Genomic DNA, 20,287 nt, shown 5'->3' on the forward strand with positions numbered 1-20,287 from the left:
GTCGCAGGAGGGAAAGGACAGGCCGTTAGCTTGTTGAGGACTTGTGGGGAGCACAGAGAAAGGCGTCAAAATGCGGGCTTTGGGTCTGGCGAAGGAAGCTGAAGCCTGAAGGACCGTGCCGCATCGACAACAATGATGAAATATGGGACAATCTTCATGAGCTTGCGTCGTGTTTGCTTTTTTACTGCTCCCAGCTTCTCTGAATTTCTTTTTCTTCCCGTGAGAAGCTGCGAGTCTCCTCCGACAAGATACGAGGAACTGGCTGAAGCTTTGGCTGGCGGTGAAGTGTGGAATTGGAATTTCTTCGGAACCACAAAACCTTAACCCGGGTGGGAGTGCTGAAGATGGCTCCTTGGGGCGCGAGCGTCGTAATTCAGATCGTTAGGTAGGGGATAGAGAATGGAAGAAAAGAGGAGAGGAATTGCGAATGATGAGGGAGGAATTGATGGGAGTTGTTGGGCTGGGGGAGAGAATACATCCCATCGGTCGATAAACGGTGTCAAGGAGAATAAATAGCAAGAAATAATTGAAGCAGCAGCCTTCTCCTCCTGGGTCTCGGAGGCCTGCTTTGCTTCATGCTGCGAGCATTGACAGCCTGAACGTTGGTGACCGCTAGAAGAGAAAGTAATCGAAAGACCTCATCGAAGAAGGAAAACCTCCTGGTCCGATTTGGAAGGATCCGACCCCTACCCTACCTATAGGTACCCTCGCCTCTTCCTTCTCATGCCTCTTCATCACAGTGGCTCAGGCTACTGAAACAGAGCCAATGCCGCCAGATTACCTATCACTATCCGTCGTCGGACATGAGAGCTCTCTCTTACGCTGCAGCGATGATCGCCAGACGTCCAGGATCCAAACAACGCATCGATGGATCATGTTCCTGGAGCCCGAAGCAAGAGAGCGAGAAATAACCTCAATCCAGTCAGCACAGCCGTCGCAAACTCCGGATTCGTCCATGAATATCGGTTTCCTTCCTTCATCAGAACCCTGGTCCATTTGTGCATACTCAGCCATCATCTTTGTGAACTCACGCTGACCGTTCCGGCTGTACTTCACTCATCACATTGGCACCATCTACACTGGTGAAGATTCTACAAGAGCACCTCGCAGGATAAGAGGGACAGGAGTGGGCCGTTGACGTTTCCTCGGATTTTCATTGTGGTGTTCCGGTAAGATGACGTTGCTACGTCAGAGTCGGTCTGATTGCCCTTGACTAGGATTCTATGGCGCCTGGCTAGACCCAGATGCACTGCGTTGTACAGCTGAGAAGCCAGATTGGATACCCCGTGCAAGCAGCTACAATAGAGACATGACGTTGGAGAAGCTGCTCGAGCATAACTCCAGCTTGACAGGGACATTGGTTCCTCCTTGCGCCTGCAGACCTGAGGATCAGGCCGCTACATGGCTCTCGTACCATTGATCACGCCGTTTATCCTACCATCCTGAAGACCCGTGGTGGAGCTATAGCGATTCAAAGCCTCGAACACATGGCTAAAAACTAGCTCGGGTACATCGCTGGCCCACAGGAAATCCAGGTGCTCATATTTCTCGATAATCCTGGCTGTAGTCCCACGCGGGAGCTCTTTCTGCATCACATCGATATCGACAAGACTATCGCTGCCCCCGTACAGCAAGACAATCGGCGTTCTGATGTTTCTCGTTGGATACTTGACGGGCTTGTAAAATCGCTCGCTCGCCACAATGGTGAAAGGCGCATAAATCTCGTCATCGTAAAACTGAAAGTTCCTGTTGCGGATAATCTGGAACCAATGTACCACAGACTTGGTACTGGTAAAGGAAAATAAATGGAGGTAGCCCGCTAGTTTCTGGTTGCGGCTTATATTCTTGCATTTCCAATTAAATAGGAAGGAGAGCGAGGTGTCAATGATCCGCACGAATATCGGAGGGTAGAGAATGGTCTGCCACATCGTAGTTGAACTGAGGATGCTGCGACGGCCGAAGAGGAGGAAAAGGAAGTTCGGTGAAGCTTTCATGAGAGAATCCACAACCGGGTTTGAGATGCGAGCCGGCGCCATCGCAGGTGCGAGAGCCACAAACACGTCAATCTTCTGATTCAACTGTGGGTGGATAGATAGGGTGGCGAACGCTTGCGCCGTGCCCTGCGAGAACCCAATATATGACAGGGAAGGCTGCCCTGTCAGTTGGAGGATGTAGTTGATGCTATCGGGGATATCGTGAAAGGCAAACTGATCGATGGAAAAATCCCAGAACTCGTTCGACAATGGCGATCGTGTGGTGGACTTTTTGGAATATTTGTTCCCTCGATTATTTCCTAACCAGACATCGTACCCTCGTTCCACAAGCTGAAATGGAAGGCAGCGCTGCTCTTCTGTCAGGCAGATCCAGACTTCGCTACACATCATCAAGCCGTGGTGGAGATAGACGACCTTCTTCTTGACACTTCCCTCCCCATTGTTGACGGGATGGCCCTCTTCGCCCTTGCGATAGGGCAATCGATGTAGGCCAAGTAGATACCCATCTTGAGTATGAACGATGTGCTCCTCCGCCTCGTAGCCAAAGATAGAACATATCTCTGCAAAGTCTGATGCCTGAGCAACTGCAGTTGCAACCCGTTTCTCCTTCCCATGCTTCTCTCGTCTTTCAGTGGTTATAACGAGGTTGAAAATGGTTTTGGACCGCTCATAGCAGAAATTGATAATTGGTTCGGCTAGTTCGCGTCAGCAATTCATCCATAGTAGAAGCATCCCCTGTGTATCATATCACCTACGAAGGCAGAATGTAATAATATGAATGATCCACTCAAGCAGAACCAAAATCAAGGATCCAAACAGCGCCAGATATTCGAACCAGAAAAGTCGCCCAATGACTGGTACACGGGCCATATTGACGAAATTGCTATCGAGAGCCAGCCAGTCCCCAAGAGTTGTACTCAGACAAAGAGTGCATAATTTGAAATAGCGACAGGGTCAATAAACTTTCCCTGAACTGCATAAGTAGGAGCTCAAGCAATAACTTCGACGTCATGAAGCGCCGCGTCTTCATGTGATGGCGCTTATCTAATTCCAGACTGGCCAGTGGGTTTTTGCTGGCGGAGTCAAAGGCCGCATAACTTAGGCGTCTCCGGTTCGACAACTTCATCGCGGATCCCAACCTTTCCTAAGGCATTGACCGCATCGCTTCCAAGATGCCGAATTCTTGCAATGCTCTCCGTAAGCTGTCTTGAACCCCACGAGCCTCACCGGTCCGACTGCACCTCTTCGGGCCCGCCGATAACACGATCAACCCTCCGCAAGCAGCGAACACTGCCTCTAACGCAATTTCTGACAGGCGATGCTCTGGCCCAATGTCTCCAGCAATCCGACTGCATCATGGTGCAACGCCACACGCCCCGAGAATGCCTAAGTGCACCACTCGTGGACGAATTACCCGTCAAGTGCCAACAGCTCCGGAAAGGCTTCGGCGAGTGCAAGTCAGTAAACCCCGCTCCCCAGAAACACGCCCAGCGGGAAAGGTTAACAAGAACTGATCGTATCGCCAACCTCTAGACGCGGGCTAATCGACATGCGCAAACGCTTCCGTGGGAACGCCCCCCTCCAGATGTCCAAAGAGACTGATGGCAAGTCTGGCCCGTCGCAACAGCTGTATGCGGGTAAACCGGCTTTCGAGACCGTCAGGGAGATCAGTGGCGATGAGGTGCAGATGGATCCGGAGAAGACCCGCGGGTTGTGAGCAGAGACCAGCGGTGTGGCGGCCGCGGTGGAGGACGGGGGTGACGTTGTGACACGACAGTTATATGTCTACTGCATTATCCATTCGGGTGCTGCCGGAGTTCTGCCTTTTGACTTTCTCTCCCCTCTTGTGGCATGGGTTGGAGTTTCTGTTCTAGGTTCTGTGTACATATAGGTGCTTGAAGCTCTCAGACTGTATGATGCTGACGGTTTGGTGTAGGCTTAGACATTCTCGGGGAATGATCACCCAAAACTCTGGTGAAATCTAATCTTATTCGACTTCCATCTGGATTCTCAGGACGTTTTCTTTCTGTTCATACAAACATAAATCAAACAAATTACAAGGAAGTTCACTGCGTTTTCTTCCTCTTCCCGTCCACCGCAGAGGCGGGCTCCGAATAGAGCCAAATGACGACAAACGCCAGGAATCCGGCAATAACAGACCAGAGGCCCGCAATCCACACCCAGCCTCCACTAATCTTCCAACTGCGAGGGTATTCGTTATGCGCGTAGTGGCGGACGGTCACCTCGTGTTTTTCTTCAATGTTTGTAAGGAATGGCCGCTTGTAGTTTACGCGGAAAGAGAAGATGCCGTGTTGGTCGGGGACTGTGAACTGGGTACTGAAAAGAGTACTGTTTTCGGTCGTTTTTATGGGGGTTAGGTTTAATCTGTGGAAGGGGGAGAGCATGGTGAACTCGAGCTGAAGGGCATCGTTTTCGGGGATTTCGAAAGGGATGTAGCGGTCATGAGCGTATTCGGATATTTCGATGGTGAATACCTGCGGACTAGAAGTTAGTGGGTATGAAGAAGGAGAAGAGGCGGGGACGTACAGTCTCGTTCTTCACCCGGTAGATTGTTGGGTTCAGGTCTTCCAAGGCAAGACCATGTTTGGCAAGATGATGCTCAATCTTCTCGACCTTAAGGACCCCAGTCTCCTTGAAAGTCCATGCGGTCAGCTGTTTCGCGAACTCCCGGTTTGCTGTCTTGACCTCTTTACCCCCTGGTGCCTTGACAGTGGCGGAGAACCATTTGTCCTGGAGGCTCTCTACCGATCCGAGAAGAGTGAAACGAGCGGAGTTCCTGGCTTGCATGGCCGACGCAAGGGCCAACTGGGAGCCAGTAGCGAAGACTTCTTCAACCGATCCCGAGTCTTCCTTCGGGTTGTAGCTGTATGCGGTTGCGGGGGCGCGGAGGATGGGCGCAAGTAGCGAAGTGTCACCAAGTGTGTGAGGACTAGCGCTTGGAACAGCCAGTATACCTTCGCCGCCGAAAAATTCCTTGGTGTCGGGTCTTAACTTGCCGGGACGCTCGAGGACCAGAACATCATGCTTCTCAGAGGCAGAGAGGGTGTCGTAGTTGAAGTGGTCGACCGCGACGGAGGAACGATCGGGGGAGATGTGGATATCGAACTCTAGGAGAAGAGAGCTGACGGCGCTGGGCGTTGTAGACTTGCCAGAGAGAGCTAGAAGAACGTTGCCATCGTTGTTGAGAAAGTCGACGAGGTTCTTAGGGCTCAACGACGGACCGAAGCCTGCCAAGGTCAATTGCCGATTCACACGAGCGGTTTATACATACGCAGCTAGGTCGGTGGCGCACCTTTTGATTTGGGAGGGAGAAGGAGGACATGATCGTAAGCTCTATCCCCAAGCTCGAACAAGGAAAGCTGTTCATTCTTGGGAGAATCGAATATGAGGTTGTAACCCCGAGCTGTCAAACGGACAGGTTAGCAAATAAAGAACCTCTCTTGTGCTAATCGCCACATAGAGATACCTTCTAAGTCTCCAAATAGTGTCGAATATAGGCCTTTTTCCGCAGCGTCCTCCAAAACAACAAGCAATCGATTCCCCGAACTACTCAATGCATTGACGGCGGCCAAGCAGCCGAAGAGCAGGAGAGACGAACACCACCGCATCTTCAAGAAGCTTCCGCACAGCGGAAGGCGAGGGGAACGACCAAAAAAAATGTCACCAAAGGAAAAGAAATAAAGGGGAACAAGAATTGCAGCCGGCGTTGTCGAAGAGAAGTTGATCCTTTAGAACATAGTCGACGGGAGTCCTGCTCCAAATTGGCGACGTGTTTGGACCGGCCGCCAAGACTTCATCCAAGGTGCAGCCTTGAGCCAATCCGCGGCCCAGCTTGCCGCCACTTTCAACCTCACTTCACAATCCCAGAGGTTCCCCTCGTCCGCCATCTTCTCACAACCCAGCTTCTCAGCCTCCTCTACCATCGTTATTAGTGGACTCTACGCTTGTCTTCCCATTCCGGCCTACTCAATTGACTTCATCCCCGGAATTGCGCACCCACCATCCCCCCAAAATCCACAGATTCTTCCTCTCCTTCCCTCCCACCGCCGACCTGCGTCGCAACAATGACTACCCCCCAGTTCTGGTCTACCCCCCTTCGATACCTCCGCTGGGCCTCCCACGAAAAACCCGCCATCTTCTACTCCCTCGTTGTCGGCTCAACTGGGCCCGTCATGCTGGTTGCTCTACCCCCGATCAGACGATACTTCGGAGACGTTGACCCGGAGCCTATCCCATTGACATATCCGAGTAAGTACTGACGTCCATACTGTATAGCTTCATTTTTGAGCTATGTTCTTCCGTTTGCTCTTTACGATTGGCGCGCGTAGTCGACTGACTGTTCTCTTCCCCACAATAGTTCCTCAAGGTCCCCGGGTTATTCCACAGGGCTACGATGACGAGTAATTCGGCACGTGGGTAACGGATTTGGTATCACTTTTTGCTGTTGTTTAGCTGGAAAATATTCACGATTTATTTCGAAAACACCTCCACATTATCGGACGTTCGCGGTAAACTCATCTATCGGTCGAGTAGCAGTACTGGGGAAAGCTCCGCTTCTCGCCCTCGCTTCCTTGCCAGAATGGGTTCTCATCTGTTTTCATGGCTGGTGACTTGTCTTGCGGGGCTATATGCAGTGTATTGTACAAAGAAAGGGTTATAGATTGGAGAAGAATGCATTTTCATTGATATCCGGCATAACACTCTTTTTTCACTCGGTTGAAAAGGCTGAGTACAACTATCGTGTGCCTCATGTGACTACTCTGCTGATGTCCCGACCCCACGCTTGCAGCAGATATAATACATTGATGACCCCAGGGTCCGCTCTAAGATGACAATGCCAGCAAACAGCAGAAAGGTAAAGGAAAACAAGAAAGAACGATAGTCGCTTAGACACATATCTCCAACAATTCGGCTTCAAAGAAATGCCATGCTCCCTTCAACCTGGAAGCATTCTTCGGATCCGGTGATCCGGGGCACACCAAACATATCCATGTCATTAAAATTGCCATTCTCAGCAGGCTGCGTCTGATAACTACCATTGAGCATTCCGGGGGCCGGAAGGATTGAGTTCCCGAAGTCAATGTTTGGAAAGCTGGAAGCATCCATTGAGTTATCCAAGGTCAAGTTCCCCGTTTGACCAAGAGTGCTGAATGCGTCCAGGTCAGGGGTGTCTTGTATACGTGGGATCATGTCGATGTCATAAAGGCCTTTGTGTACGCTGTCTCCAAGCAACTCCATGGGTGGCAGGCGCACGTTCAGCGGGGGTGAGGCGAGAAGACCGTGTTGTACGTTGTCATTCACGGGGAAATTGCCGCTTGTGCTGCCCTCTCCGATCTCCCAGGTTTGGTTGCTGGTACTGGACGCCCCTGATTTCTGAGGCATTTCTTCCTCGTCCACTTTGCAGCACGTCAGGTATGGGAGTTCACCCAGAATGCTGGGATCATACTTGGCATGGTTGACAAGCAAGTCCGAGACGAAGTCTTTTATGCCCTTTTTGAGTTTGTTGAGGTCCCTTTCGAGCTCTTTCAATCGATTTTTATTCTGGCTCCCGCTCTCTGTGGAGTGGAAAAGGGCAATACCTTGGTCAATCTTATTCAGGTACGCGTCACCTCCAGCAGCAACAGCTCGATAAAAGGCAGTTCCTCCATCCGGTGCAGGATAGTTGCGGTTCTCAACGAAGGACTGACAAAGCCACTGTTGGTAGAAGGCTAAAGCCATCCACATGAAAGCGTTGTTCGTGGAACCCGAGCGTGCACGCGGAAGATGATTCACAATTTGCACCGACAGTTTTCTTTTTGGAATTGAGCTCCTCCAACTTCCCCTCGCATAGGCCGCGGACATCCTTGGGCAAGGATTCACGCTCTTTCTCCTCGAGCGGACCCCATTTTCCCACCAGATGTATAATTGACTCCTGGAATATGGGTCCCGATTGAATTTTGATTGCGAGCCCGATCCACGAAACCGGATCCCGGGAGATGAGACGATAAAGTTGCTGGTCGAAGTTGGGAAGTGTTGTCTTCAAGGCACGAGCAACTGCATCAGAGGCCAGGATCTCTTCTCCCAGCTCGACAAGCGCAAGGCAGTTCTCCAGTATCGAATTGTAGCCGCAATCGTCCAGAACCGGAGCGAAGTTGTAAAATATCTTGAACATATTGGCCCAGACGTTCCGAGTTTTCAGTGGCCACAGAGGAAATGCACATAGGTGAGGCCCTCCCGCGATACATCGAGAACCATCGTAACCCTTGGATGATCGATGTATTAGTATCGAAGACTCCGATGCCCATTTCGAGGACTTGAGATCGCTTACCTGAACTTCAAGCATTCCGTATTTATGATCCGGCGAGCCAACCATATTCATCTTGACACGGCCCAAGGACGTACGGCCCTCCCCTTTTGTTGGTATGGCAGGTGTACGGTTCCCTTCGAGCAACTTCTTCAAGGTCCCGGAGCAGTCTGTGATCACTGTAGAGTGAAGCCTGTAGATGTCTGATAGTATGGTTATCGTAATGTCACCATCGGCGAACTGAGGAAAGGATTCACGGCCCATCTCCAAGCGAGTGGGGTGTAGCCCCTGCTGATATTTGCCTGTGGTGGAGGTAGTTGGAGGGAATGAGAGTGCAGTTCTAAGACATGGCCAGAGACAGAACTAATGAACTCTGATTGCGAAACACAAGTGAGTAGCAGGGGAGGAAAGGGTGGGAGAACAGCCGGTGGAACAAAGCCAGGTATGTGAACGAGATGACAAGAGACGTTGAATGGAAAGCCAGAGCCAATCAAAATTTGCTCCTTAATCCAGCTCTGTTCCATGGTATGGATAAGGAGAGTGGAGGGAAATGGGATTGAGCAAGTTCCTACTCAGCCGGAAATACTTTCTCTTGCAGTGAATGTAACACCAAGACTGGTATAGGAGGAATGCATCGTCGGCGACAGAGGCTGCAACCGGCCAACATGAGACTTCCGAGAACATGCGTAAGATCAATAAAAGGAGACTGATTGAGTTTGCAGACTAATGGAGGATAAAAGAAGAGGAGAAACAATTCCAATTGGATGTTGAGTAGCTTCTTGAATCACTCTGGAACACCTCCGTTGCCAAGAGTAAAAAAGGAGAAAACGCCATGTATGCTCATATCTACATCACCGTATATCACCAACGCGCCAAACTGGTAGGGTATATACCAACGTCAGCTGGCAACCCCCCTCCGATTCAACACAACGTAGTAACAAACGATCCTCGAAAAAATATTAGAGGGCAACACACAAACCACGGCTGGCAGCCAGGACACCACGAAAGGAACCAACAGGGAGCGAATCAACTGTCTGACACAGCAACAAGAGAAAAGGAAATCAGAGGCCCGGCCAACATTACAATGAACAAGCCAAACAGCCACCTTTCATAACCATCACATATATTCGGTCAAGGTTTACATTAGAAGGTCAATGCAACCTTCGTTGAAAATCACAAGTCAAGGTCACATCCTGCCGAGCATCCACCAGTGCCAACGGGGACGTTCGATCCGAAAAGGGGGGAAAGAAAGAGGCAAGAAGAAAGCAAGTAACGACGCCCGCAACGTCCAGGTGAATCGAGCAATGTCCGGTAATCTAAGGTTCGCTTCCCCATGGCTGCAATCGGTCCCGAAACAATGACTTAAGCACACTTTTTCCGGCACGATATTCCCGGAGGCAAAGAAAAAAGAAAAAAGTGATCCATAAAGGCTCCGTGGTAGGCGGCAAAGGAAAAGGATCTCATGGCGTTAACTTCATTAATCCCGCGGCCTCGGCTGACCACGAGACAAAAGGCATCGTTGTAACAAGGACGCCCAGTTCTCACACAGAGCAGTGAAACCATTCTTTATCACCGGGTTCGACGCGGAGCCTCTCTTTCTCGTGTTGGCTGCGGCCTACTGCGATCAGAGTATGCAGACTCTGGAGTATATCTTGGCTCCATTGGTATCCGTGGGTCAGGGGCAGCAGTAGTAGGGTAGGCCATTCCGGTAGTAACCGTGGCATAATCAGACTCAGGATCATAACCAGGGCCCGCATATCGCGGAGCGTTGTTTCTGCCATTATCGAAGCCATAATTAGAAGGGGCGTAAGTGTAAGAAGGATGACCTTCCGTAGTCACGGGAGGTTGGTTGGGAGCGGTATATGAAACATGTTGCGGGGGGTATGGGTTTTGGCCAGTCCCGAAGCCCGAATGGTTCGGAGGATATGATGGAGCATTTGAGTATTGCGCACTTGTGGTTGCTGGGTACTGCTCCGCATATTGCGGCAGCGGTGCAGACAAAGTCGTTGGGGGAGAAGGGCCTTGTCCCTGGGGCACTTCAGCATGCATAGGTGCATACGTCGGGGTGGCCCGGTTAGGTTGGGAGTAACTGTAGTCCTGAATGTAATTGCCTCGTGGGTATCCCTGGTCAGCCCGGCTCCTCACGTCCGCTTCCCATCGAGCAGAATCCGCTTTCAGATCAGATATCATTTCCTGTGCAACAGCATTGTCAGTCCCCGTTTATCCAAACTATTCTTCCTAAGCATGGAAGGATCCTACTGATGTGAGGTTTCGGTATGCCCGAATGAAATAACCTTGGCGACCCTGTTCACAGATCAGTTACGAAACTCAAGGCAAATGATCGAGATTCAAGCTTTTCCTTGGCGGGTGCACGTCAACAGCACGCGAAAGAAAATCAGAGAGACAGACATTATGGTTTCCAGGTCTTACAAGTGCATCATTTCCAAGGTAGCGGCAGATGTCGGCCTGGATTACCTCTCGGCTAATACCATCTCCGGGAATGAAGTATTCATTTTGACGTTCAAGTCCATGACGGCTCGTCATTGTGTCCAGGGAAGAGAGTCCGGCGTTAATTTAACAAATCAGAGGGTCCAGATGGCCAAAGGGAGTCCAGGGAATATAGGAGTCGGGCTAAGTCCAAGAGGATATAATCAAGACTGTTCTATGGTGGCTCTTCAGGAATAATTCAGGTATTTTTCTATGAAGCTGAAGATCCCAAACCCGGAAATAAAGCAATTTTGACTTCTGCTTTGGCAAAGTTCCAAGGTGGGACAGAGGTGCGAGTTGGATGAGTTTCAGCTGAGGCTGGTTTATGGATTTCCTGGCGGCAACGAAAACAAAGAAACTCTTGCCCACGGTTGTCTGTCAGCGAGGGATACGATAGTCCTCAAGGGTATCCAGGAGGAGCCAGGATGTAGGGAGAAAAGGACAGCAGGCGCAAAGGTCCAAGTGACTGAGCGAAGAAGAGACCACGAGACACGAGGACGAGATGGAAGAGACAACTGGGGAGAGGCTAGGGGGTGACTCCAGGTTTTTGGATCGATTGTCGTTCTCCAGGAATGCCGTGGACGGAATATGCTACCTTGGAGCTGGCCGGAAGTGCCAGTGTGAGGATTTGTGAGAGGAAGGGAGAAGGGGAGAGTAGAAAAGGGCGGAGGAGAGAAGGTGAAAGAGCCAGCGAGATAAGGAAGAGGCCAGAGACGCCGAAGAAGAAGCGAGGGGCGAAAAGATGGGAGGGAAGAGAGGAGAAAAAGTGTGGGTTTTGCGACTCTGCGCCGTGAGGGAGTGATTGGGTTGTCATTGGGCTCGGCCTTTGGGCTGCTGGCCCGTCTGGTGCCACGACTCTCCTCCATGACTCCACAACCACAAGGACCATCATTCTTGAGAATCTGCATGCATGGACGGACAAATAAGGCTTAGGCGCTTGGATTTGAACGGGCGTCGACATTGACAGGCGATTTGCTTCAGGATCTGTGTCGCGGACCTGCCCCTTCCCGCCTTCTGCATCTTGTCATTGGATAGTGCCCAAGCCTGGGAGGCAAGGACGGTGATGGATGTCAGTACTTCCGCACAGTTCTCGAGGCTCGTCAGGAGAAGTCAGGAGAAGGATGTCTCTGACTCATCTCGAATTGTGGGTGCACAGAGTACTAAAAGAAAGATCCTCTCCAGAAACCCAAGGGCGCGGATCGAACGACGTTTCCGCTTTCCAGCGTTGACGCTCCAAGCGACAGCGACAATCAAGCAGAGATCTCTCCCCTCTGGAGAGGAGCGAAGCAAGCGTTCCGACTTCTTCAACGATCATCCAGTCCTTGCCTCACTTGGTACCACAGACGGGCCCCAACTTCTTCTGTTTATGACAAGGTGGCACCCAGCCTCCTTTGGGTTTGAAATAAAGAACATTCTCGTTGGGTGATGAGACAGGCAGGAGGTCTCTGGAAGCAAACTGATTGACGATGCTTCTTCCTTGCTTCTTTGCGTCCAAATGAAGCCCACAAAAACGCACCGAACCCCTACAGAGGGCTTCATGTCCTGACGATTGGCCAGGTAAGATTTGTCTACCCATGATGTGAATTATTACGTGATATTCTGAGCGCCACTCCAAGCAAAAGGAACCATGAACAATCCCAGGGGAGTCGAGTCTGTGCAGGGTGCAGAGTCGCAGACAGAAGCAAACTTTTTCTTCTTCCAAGAAGACACGACACATCATACATTGGATGATGATCGCTCTCTTGAAGTTTTTGGGTGCCAGATTGTGTTGGATCCAGCCAGTGAGGCAGCGGAGGGGAATTGCGAAAGAGTTGGGCAGACATGCGTGTGGCGGCTTGGGCAGTTGTTCCCTGGCGGGTTCCTTCGACTCTTCGACGCTTTCCAGTCACCACAGCGTTCCAGACATCCCCATCCTCCAATCAACAACTAATTATTGTTGTTGATTTACACGCGGTCGCGAACCAAGGTTCCAACCTGTCTGGACCACCCGCTTTCCTGGGTCCGCGGTTCAGCCCGGTCGTCCAATCGAAAGGAAACAAGAACAGCTTTGACGTCCTTCCTTGATCGTTGTCACTGCTCTCGTGTTCCTCAACGACAAGCGGTCGTGCTTCACAATCCAGACGCCATTCAGAGACGAATCGAACCGGGTCGCCAACTGACCTTTAACTCCAGCCCCAGCTGATCTGACAATTTCTTGAAAACGCAAATTCCATGGGGAGATCCCAGTTCACCGATCGCCTTCCTTGTTGCGTGGTCTATCACCGCAGCCTCTCTAGCCTTGGCCATTTGGCCAGCCTTGTCCAGGATTACTACCGTCGAATGGTCGCTTCTTCGTACCTCCCTTACATGTTACTCCCACAGCCACACCTCCACACACAGGGGGCAGTCCAAGCGGCTTCAATGGGTAGTAATAGCAGGGCGCGCTCGTAAGGATCAAGGTGCCGAAAGCCGCGGAACACCCAAAGCGATTTCAGTGTGCAAGGCCACACATCAGCATGTTCCTCAGGTTTCATTCTGTTTTCACCTGAGTTGCTCCTGTCATCCATTCAGCGGCTGCAGGATTCAATGTCGACGGATGTCGGGGAACCTGCTTGCGCGCCTGGGCCCGAAAGAGATTCCAGCTGTTGGCTCGTCGAAGTGGAGAATGAGTTCTCGCCTGAGACAGTCGGGCAGAGTCGACTTATGGACATGATCATGCCTCCCCTTCAACCCAAACTGTCGACCAAGGTTAACTCGGGATTCTCACGCTTCCGGAAGACCGACACCAAGTTGGAAGACGACCCCACGGTCACCAACCGGATTCAAATGCAAAGCGGACTCATACCGTGTATCTTGCCCCGTGCTTTGCGGCCTGACTCGGAGCCCAGGCGGTCCGTCGAGCTACTTTCCAGTTTTGTTCCCCTTTCCTTTCAAGGCTTGAACTCATTCTCGAGAATCCTAGCCATACGGTACTAACTTTCCCGGCGTCACAAATATTTCAGCGTCGGAGGTGCCCACCCGAGCTTAACCCTCCGGGGCGTGTTGCTCTTCGGTCAATCGTAGATTCCAAATTCAAGAGAATTATGAAGATGGAGATTGAACCTGTAGGCACACTTCGTATCTTACCTTTGCTTAGTACGACGTCAAATATCCTCTCTCCAATATCCCTAGGCCCTGTGGGTCGCACGCAAAAACGTGGCTGAGGTTGGAGAGTCCCGATATCATCATCAAACTGGACTGGCTATATATCTTGGCCACAAGCTCCTCCTAACCGTGCCTCGAAACTAGGCTCGCAACGCCTTGCGGCATGCTACTCGGTCAGTACACCGTAGACGAGAGTTATGGAATTTACCATTCCCCCAAAGAAAACTACTCCCAGAATAATAGTAGCCATGTGGAAAGAAAAGCGCCCATGGCAATGAAATCTGGGGGAGTCCAGGGTCTAACCCGATCTGGAAATCAAATTTCTGGACCTCGCTGGACCTTGGGAACGATGACGACCAGCGACCCTCAGAACTTCAAGAGCCTCACACTAACACGGCACTCTGGCACCAACAACCCTCTTGTCCACCGCGTTGTTAGTTACGCCTTACCATTCTCAATCCGCTATGTGTGATCCGTCGCTGTTTTCGCGATGTCCCGCTCCTCCCCAGAACTCCCCACGTCGCGCGAATCCCGCGACTCCCGCGACTCCCTAAGGGACAAACAGTCCCGATACACCCTTCGCCAGGTCCATCTCCTCCGACAGGCCTCGACAGCCTGCCAGCTCCGAGTAATAGCGCACATCGACCTCGACGCCTTTTACGCACAATGTGAGATGGTTCGCCTGGGAACGCCGCGCCAGACACCGCTCGCCGTGCAACAGTGGGACTCGCTCATTGCGATCAACTACCCGGCGCGAGAGTTTGGGATCACGCGGATGATAAGTGCGAAGGAAGCGAGAGAGAAATGTCCGGATATTGTGCTGCAGCATGTTGCTACGTTCCGCGAGGGGGAAGGCGGGAAGTGGGCGTATAGAGAAGATGCATGGAAGAACATGGGGACGGATAAGGTTTGTCTTGATCCGTATCGGGCGGAATCGAGGAGGATTTTGAAGGTTATAAAAGCGGAGTTGGGGAGGTGGTATGCCGACTTGGTTGGGGTTTTACAAAAATTGGGCTGCCAGGTTAAGATGCAGGAAGCCCTTGTGGAGAAGGCAAGCGTTGATGAAGTCTTTATCGACGTTTCGCCTTTGGTGTTTGGGGTCTTGCTTCAGCGGTATCCTGGGTTACGCGAACAACCGCTTAGCGATGATCGGGCTACCCTGTTGCCTTGCCCGCCTAGAACCAAGTTAGACTGGAATGCGGAGGATTGCCTAATTGATTTGGATGAAAATGAACCGGAAGTCAACGATCCGGACTGGGATGATATTGCCGTGCTCATCGGCTCTGAGATTGTCAGATCCGTCCGAACGGCCGTCTGGGACACGCTCAGTTACACCTGCTCAGCTGGGATAGCTAAGAACAAGATGATGGCAAAGCTTGGGAGTGCTATGAACAAGCCCAACAAGCAAACGGTCGTTCGGAATCGCGCCATCCAGAACTTTTTAGGCGGCTTCAAGTTTACCAAGATTCGAATGCTCGGCGGCAAGTTGGGAGACCAGATCTCCGGTATGTTTGGAACCGAACAGGTCAGCGACCTCCTCAAGGTGCCTCTAGAGCAATTCCGAGCGAAACTGAGCGATGGTACGGCGACCTGGCTGTACGGTATCATCCGCGGGGAGGATCGAAGTGAGGTAAATCCCAGAACGCAGATCAAATCCATGCTTTCCGCGAAGTCGTTTAGGCCGAGTATAAACAGTCTCGACCAGGCAGATAAGTGGCTGCGGATTTTCGCAGCCGATATCTATGGCCGCCTCGTAGAGGAAGGCGTTCTTGAGAATAAGCGCCGCCCAAAAACCGCTGCCTTGCACCACCGACAGGGTGGCCAGGTCAGATCTCGCCAGCTGCCTATACCTGGATCTGCTAATATCGACGAGAATCTTCTTTTCGGCCTCGGTACGACATTACTGAGACAAGTCGCCGCGGATGGGAGTGCGTGGCCCTGTGCGAACTTGTCCTTGAGTGTTGGCGGCTTCGAAGACGGAGTGGTCAAGAACAAAGCGATCGATAGTTTCTTGCTTCGAGGAGACCAAGCGAAAACCGCAGAAGGCCCAACTCGGATTCATATGTTGGATGAGTTACCGGCGGCACAGCAACCAGATGAGAAGCGGAGAAAGCTTGAAGAGAGCGGGCTAAGGCGGTTCTTCAACAAGTCTTCTGATCTGGATATCAATCATTCACCTGAGCTAGACCTGTCGGGCAACGTATCCGAGACTAATGTTGACGATGGGCTCTCGCTTGACCACCCGAAAGGGCATCTAGACTCGAATGCTTTCAACTGCTCCCGATGCGGAAAGGCCGTTCTGATTGAAGAAGAGGACGAACATACGGACTGGCATTTTGCAAAGGATCTTGAGGCTCAGGAACGGCAATCTGCCAGAGACAGCCAGGCGCCTCGGTTACCAAACCGAGCTGCTCAGCCAAACTCCCGGATGAAGCCTTCTCGCAGCGGTCGAGATAAAGCAGAGAAGGGACAGACCCGACTCACCTTTGGATGAAATGACTGGCCTCCAAGCAAAATAAGCCCCGACGAGAGTCACGAAGCAGCTTCCTCGATATGGGATTTCGCTGACTACATCTAGCTCCTTGGTACCAGGCCTCACAGCTATGACAGCCATGACACGCATATCTTACCCCTTCGTCCGCATCTCGCGGCCTACACTTAGGGAAGTGTTGCTCGGATGAGCTGCTGCATGGCTGCTTTACCTGGATCCTCCATGCTTTCATTGCCCTCATGCTTCTCGGTGGGTATACCCAAAGTAAAGCTGTTGGGCCGTACGCTCGCTCACTTTGTGATCTGGGATCGCATCGAATGCGCTCATATTCTCCAGCTGTAATTCCGGTCTTACGCCAGTAGCAAAGGCTGGTTCGTGCCAAGGTCATTCAGCCAAAGAAACCAGCAACGGCTGGCCCTATTAGTCCCTGGCTTGGGGCAGTCTAAGCAAATTATACGCGTACTTAACTTTGATTCGCGGCAGTCAGGGCCTGCAATGACATTATTCACCCTTTCAGCCAGAGAATCCGGAAACATAACCAGTCACGTATACGCATACCTAGTATTGTCTGCAAGCTACATTGTTCGGCTGAGGACGATGTCTGTCGGTACCAAGTGTGCCTCAGCAGACATCCTGCGGCGTGACATCAGCTGGCGCAGCCGCGGGGTTCGTTTCAGGCAGGCGAACAGCTCATCCATCCAGGCGTCTCGCACGGTGACTCTCATCTCCACAATAAAACGACGACAACGGATCTCAGATCCTTTCTTCTCGATGATAATCTAAGAGCATGGTGACGACAGGCTCTTCAATTGTTTCCTTCTTTTGTCGAGGGGATCACGCGGATTGTTTACAACCACCTGAACAACCGACCCACAGCTTGAAATACGAATCCAGCGACATCTCATGAAAGCGCGCGAGGTGACGGGTCCTGTTTACTCTCCAGTTTACATACTTTTCGGCGTTTATAACGTTCACCAGCTTCAAAATATCGCCATGCCGCGTCGAAGCCGTCCGGTTGAGTACGACGATGTTGTGGATGACATTGAACATGGGCTGTACCCCGGTCGGGTGAAGGGCGGGTTACAGGTTGACCGAGACGCGCACTATGCTCATCGACCACCAAACAGCCCGCCTGTTGAGATATTCGATCGACGTCATTTCTCAGGTCGTCCACGGCCTGAGATTCCCCATGAAAGTTATGAATACCTTCAAGAAGACGCCCGAATCGCCGAAGGGCTTGGGCGGCTTAACCTTGATGCATACCCGCCAGAAGTAAATGATATAAACAGGGGGAAGACACGAGGTACTGACGGAAATGCCGACAGGCCGCGGGGGAGGTCAGGATCCAGACTTCCTGGTATGGAAGAGGCATATTTTTCCACCGACGAGTCCGACAGCGGATATACGGATAGTCAATCGGACAAGCGAGAGGGTTTTGCTCGAAGACAAAAGCGACCTGTATCACGACATGGGTACGATATTCACAAAGAGCCTGTACCACGCAGTAAAGGCCTGAAAGAAAGCCGCGTGCATCAGTCAAGATATGACGGGGAGATGTATATAAAGAGCAGCCGCGCTGGGGAGAACAGCAGGGAAAGCCGGGGACGCACACGTTATGATACTAACCCCCAGCAACTGCATCGGTCGCACTATCATGTCAACCTTGGAGGGGAGGAAGATGAGAGTAACGACTGCGAAGAAGACGCCATACCTAGACATAGTCGGCGAGGGGTAGCACGGAGAAATCACATCAAACAGAAGTATCCCGCACGGAGCCAACGCGTATCGTTGTCCTCTTCGTCCTCGACGTCATCCTCATCTGCGGAACTATCTGATTCAGAACTTCCCAAGGTCCCACTACCACCCCCTGTGCCACCAGTTTACAAAAACTCAAGAAATAAATCAATCAACCATGGTAGGCAAACCTCAGAGAAATACGGTGCCGCAACTACTTACTGGACACTAGCGACAAGTTATCGATTACCTAGCCCGCCTCGCGTGCCCAGCCTGGAGACTGTCCTCAACGAACGCGATGCTCGTCATAGGTATCCCGAAGCCTCTTCATCCCTGCCGATCACACTGACTGACTTTTGTGTAGAAGGAAGATGGAGAAGTCGGCCAGAGACGAGGTTGAGATTCAGAGGCGAAGCAAGGATTCGTTGAAACCTGCCCCTGAATCTCATTCTCGACGAAGGAAGGATGCTACCCTAGTGATTGATGATGGGTTGGTATTTGGGGGCGATGGGGACATCCTCATAGAAGATGAGCGTACCGGTGCAAGCCGGTCCACGAACCGCCAAATTGTTGAAGAAGAAGACTATTACCGACGCCGGCAACCCAAGTCATCTTCCCGGAGTTCGCTTTCAAGCGAAACCATGGATGGCTGGGCCATTGTTCAAGCTCCCTCCAAAGCGAAACATGCGGAAACGGAGCTGGTCGATATTCGCGAGGAGCCGAGGCAGCCTAAACAAAGTGGGAGATCCAAAGTAACCGAAAAGGATGAAAGGGATCTCGGCAATGATGATACTCCCCGTGGCAAAGTTAAACGGCGGTATATTGGTGTCAAAGACCGCAAAGATCGCCTCTGGACCGAAATCACAAAGGACCTCGTCGTGAAAGAAGCGATAGAGCGTGCAGGGTATGAGTATGAAGAAATGGACTCGTTTTACTACATCTTCTCCTATCTCCATCCGGTGCGCTTCCTCTCACCTCTCCTCGTCCATCGAAGATGATCGGCTGACAGCTTCTGCAATAGGACGATGTAGATGCCCTAATTGAACAGTCTGATGATATCCGGCGTGCACGACGCCGCCGTCTCAAGGAGATTCACCGCGAGCGCGGCTCTATACCCCCTTCTTCAAGATTTGCGCCAAATAAGTCCGGCCCTCTACACCTGGAGCCGGCACCGTCGCCTCCCCGTCAGCATCGGGACGACCGCAAGTATCGGGAGGATAGAAGAAGGAGGGAGCGGGAAGAAGAAATCAAAGAGGACGGCTATTATAGAGCTCGCTCCGGTCGGTGGTAGGGGAAATTTGCTCTTGGAAACAGCACGACTTTGCCTCGGAGTCACTTGAGGCGTTAGATGAAATCTATATGGTTATGAATCTCGCCTGAGAATAGGTAGTTGGCCTGATTGGCTTTTCTGGAGATGTCTTTTGAAGTCGGCGCCATAAACAGAGTAGAGTAGGTGTCTTGTCTCACCCAGACATTCACTCTGTGAGACTGGACAAATCATCGTATGCATATTCGATAAACGGGCTGAACCCATGATCGGTGCAGGAAGACCCCTCCCTCGTATCGTTGAGAGTGCGTCCAACCGACAAGCTCGAAGATAGTATTGTAGTTGTTTCCTCGCATACATACCGAGAAAATGCAAATTTTCATGGCTTCCTTCTCCACATACATGTTTACTGTGTCCTGGAACATTCTTCAACTCCGCACAGGAGCTCGGGCCTAGACTCGCCTCCCCGGCGGGGATAGATTCCACCTCCATTCACTAACGGATGGATCGGATCCCTTTCTTCGTTTGCACTGGGGTTGAGGAGGCTCTCCGCACTTCAGCGACAAGCGCGGGAGAAGGCTTGCGTGGAATGTCTCAATTTGTGAGACAGGTTGTGTCGCTTCCTTCTTGGCTCTCTTTTGGACGACCTCTACTACGAATCTGGCGGCGAAAGGGGGCACTTATATGTATTCTGAGAGAACAGCGTAGAGGGTGACTTGAACTGCGGGTTCTTGCTTGTGATAGCTCATCGGGGGCTACTCAATAGAAGATGAGGTCTTCTAGCCTTTGCTAGAGTGAATGTGTGCTTGAAGTGTTGGTCTGTCTCTGTAGACAGTGCCGACTGGGGCTTGAAATGGCTTGCACCAGCTATGTCTTCCTTTCGTTAC

The 20,287-nt window shown here is 51.5% G+C and overlaps 9 protein-coding genes across 9 annotated transcripts; 4 read left to right on the forward strand and 5 right to left on the reverse strand.

The window, feature by feature from the left end:
* Positions 1 to 1,397: 1,397 nt before the first annotated feature.
* Positions 1,398 to 2,864, reverse strand: BJX67DRAFT_371251 (sterol esterase; the record flags this gene model as incomplete). Its single annotated transcript, XM_071031056.1, has 2 exons — positions 1,398 to 2,689; positions 2,750 to 2,864. The coding sequence occupies 2 exons, from the start codon at positions 2,862 to 2,864 to the stop codon at positions 1,398 to 1,400; spliced, it is 1,407 nt and encodes a 468-aa protein (XP_070887502.1).
* A 486-nt stretch (positions 2,865 to 3,350) lies between these two features.
* BJX67DRAFT_379905 (PET191 family protein) lies at positions 3,351 to 3,711 on the forward strand (the record flags this gene model as incomplete). Its single annotated transcript, XM_071032678.1, has 2 exons — positions 3,351 to 3,451; positions 3,528 to 3,711. 2 exons carry the CDS (start codon positions 3,351 to 3,353, stop codon positions 3,709 to 3,711), a joined length of 285 nt encoding a protein of 94 aa, XP_070887503.1.
* Positions 3,712 to 3,793: 82 nt separating this feature from the next.
* Positions 3,794 to 5,807, reverse strand: BJX67DRAFT_44161 (dolichyl-diphosphooligosaccharide-protein glycotransferase). Its single transcript, XM_071035004.1, has 4 exons — positions 5,482 to 5,807; positions 5,308 to 5,418; positions 4,542 to 5,242; positions 3,794 to 4,489 (listed from the first exon to the last, which is right to left on the reverse strand). The coding sequence occupies exons 1-4, from the start codon at positions 5,621 to 5,623 to the stop codon at positions 4,061 to 4,063; spliced, it is 1,383 nt and encodes a 460-aa protein (XP_070887504.1). The 5' UTR covers positions 5,624 to 5,807; the 3' UTR covers positions 3,794 to 4,060.
* BJX67DRAFT_349723 (NADH:ubiquinone oxidoreductase subunit NDUFA3) lies at positions 5,747 to 6,710 on the forward strand. The gene is made up of 2 exons (XM_071028772.1): positions 5,747 to 6,263; positions 6,373 to 6,710. The coding sequence occupies exons 1-2, from the start codon at positions 6,080 to 6,082 to the stop codon at positions 6,417 to 6,419; spliced, it is 231 nt and encodes a 76-aa protein (XP_070887505.1). The 5' UTR covers positions 5,747 to 6,079; the 3' UTR covers positions 6,420 to 6,710.
* Positions 6,434 to 8,151, reverse strand: BJX67DRAFT_44392 (uncharacterized protein). Its single transcript, XM_071035006.1, has one exon. The coding sequence runs from the start codon at positions 7,854 to 7,856 to the stop codon at positions 6,930 to 6,932; it is 927 nt and encodes a 308-aa protein (XP_070887506.1). The 5' UTR covers positions 7,857 to 8,151; the 3' UTR covers positions 6,434 to 6,929.
* Positions 8,152 to 9,639: 1,488 nt separating this feature from the next.
* BJX67DRAFT_43785 (putative transcription factor RfeG) lies at positions 9,640 to 10,975 on the reverse strand. Its single transcript, XM_071034999.1, has 3 exons — positions 10,708 to 10,975; positions 10,558 to 10,602; positions 9,640 to 10,491 (listed from the first exon to the last, which is right to left on the reverse strand). The coding sequence occupies exons 1-3, from the start codon at positions 10,840 to 10,842 to the stop codon at positions 9,868 to 9,870; spliced, it is 804 nt and encodes a 267-aa protein (XP_070887507.1). The 5' UTR covers positions 10,843 to 10,975; the 3' UTR covers positions 9,640 to 9,867.
* BJX67DRAFT_44177 (uncharacterized protein) lies at positions 10,832 to 11,902 on the reverse strand. The gene has a single exon (XM_071035005.1). It carries the CDS (start codon positions 11,691 to 11,693, stop codon positions 11,109 to 11,111), a length of 585 nt encoding a protein of 194 aa, XP_070887508.1. The 5' UTR covers positions 11,694 to 11,902; the 3' UTR covers positions 10,832 to 11,108.
* A 2,167-nt stretch (positions 11,903 to 14,069) lies between these two features.
* Positions 14,070 to 16,852, forward strand: BJX67DRAFT_44078 (DNA-directed DNA polymerase eta). The gene has a single exon (XM_071035002.1). It carries the CDS (start codon positions 14,399 to 14,401, stop codon positions 16,400 to 16,402), a length of 2,004 nt encoding a protein of 667 aa, XP_070887509.1. The 5' UTR covers positions 14,070 to 14,398; the 3' UTR covers positions 16,403 to 16,852.
* A 540-nt stretch (positions 16,853 to 17,392) lies between these two features.
* Positions 17,393 to 19,424, forward strand: BJX67DRAFT_379910 (uncharacterized protein; the record flags this gene model as incomplete). The annotated part of the gene is made up of 4 exons (XM_071032679.1): positions 17,393 to 18,314; positions 18,366 to 18,444; positions 18,498 to 19,092; positions 19,155 to 19,424. The coding sequence occupies 4 exons, from the start codon at positions 17,393 to 17,395 to the stop codon at positions 19,422 to 19,424; spliced, it is 1,866 nt and encodes a 621-aa protein (XP_070887510.1).
* Positions 19,425 to 20,287: the final 863 nt, after the last annotated feature.

This window comes from Aspergillus lucknowensis (assembly GCF_044049455.1).
Source record: "Aspergillus lucknowensis strain CBS 449.75 chromosome Unknown BJX67scaffold_13, whole genome shotgun sequence".
Taxonomy (NCBI): Eukaryota; Fungi; Ascomycota; class Eurotiomycetes; order Eurotiales; family Aspergillaceae; genus Aspergillus; species Aspergillus lucknowensis.

Bases quoted from the DNA above. Each gene is read 5' to 3' on its own strand.
- BJX67DRAFT_44161 (XM_071035004.1), bottom strand. From the start codon at position 5,623: ATGCGGTGGTGTTCGTCTCTCCTGCTCTTCGGCTGCTTGGCCGCCGTC. The intron at 5,243-5,307 runs GTGCGCCACCGA...TGACCTTGGCAG, and splicing joins TCTCCCTCCCAAATCAAAAG to GCTTCGGTCCGTCGTTGAGC. The intron at 4,490-4,541 runs GTACGTCCCCGC...TCTAGTCCGCAG, and splicing joins ACCGGGTGAAGAACGAGACT to GTATTCACCATCGAAATATC.
- BJX67DRAFT_349723 (XM_071028772.1), top strand. From the start codon at position 6,080: ATGACTACCCCCCAGTTCTGGTCTACCCCCCTTCGATACCTCCGCTGG. The intron at 6,264-6,372 runs GTAAGTACTGAC...TCCCCACAATAG, and splicing joins TATCCCATTGACATATCCGA to TTCCTCAAGGTCCCCGGGTT.
- BJX67DRAFT_44392 (XM_071035006.1), bottom strand. From the start codon at position 7,856: ATGTCCGCGGCCTATGCGAGGGGAAGTTGGAGGAGCTCAATTCCAAAA.
- BJX67DRAFT_43785 (XM_071034999.1), bottom strand. From the start codon at position 10,842: ATGACGAGCCGTCATGGACTTGAACGTCAAAATGAATACTTCATTCCC. The intron at 10,603-10,707 runs GTCTGTCTCTCT...ATCTGTGAACAG, and splicing joins TAAGACCTGGAAACCATAAT to GGTCGCCAAGGTTATTTCAT. The intron at 10,492-10,557 runs GTAGGATCCTTC...GCTGTTGCACAG, and splicing joins CATACCGAAACCTCACATCA to GAAATGATATCTGATCTGAA.
- BJX67DRAFT_44177 (XM_071035005.1), bottom strand. From the start codon at position 11,693: ATGCAGATTCTCAAGAATGATGGTCCTTGTGGTTGTGGAGTCATGGAG.
- BJX67DRAFT_44078 (XM_071035002.1), top strand. From the start codon at position 14,399: ATGTCCCGCTCCTCCCCAGAACTCCCCACGTCGCGCGAATCCCGCGAC.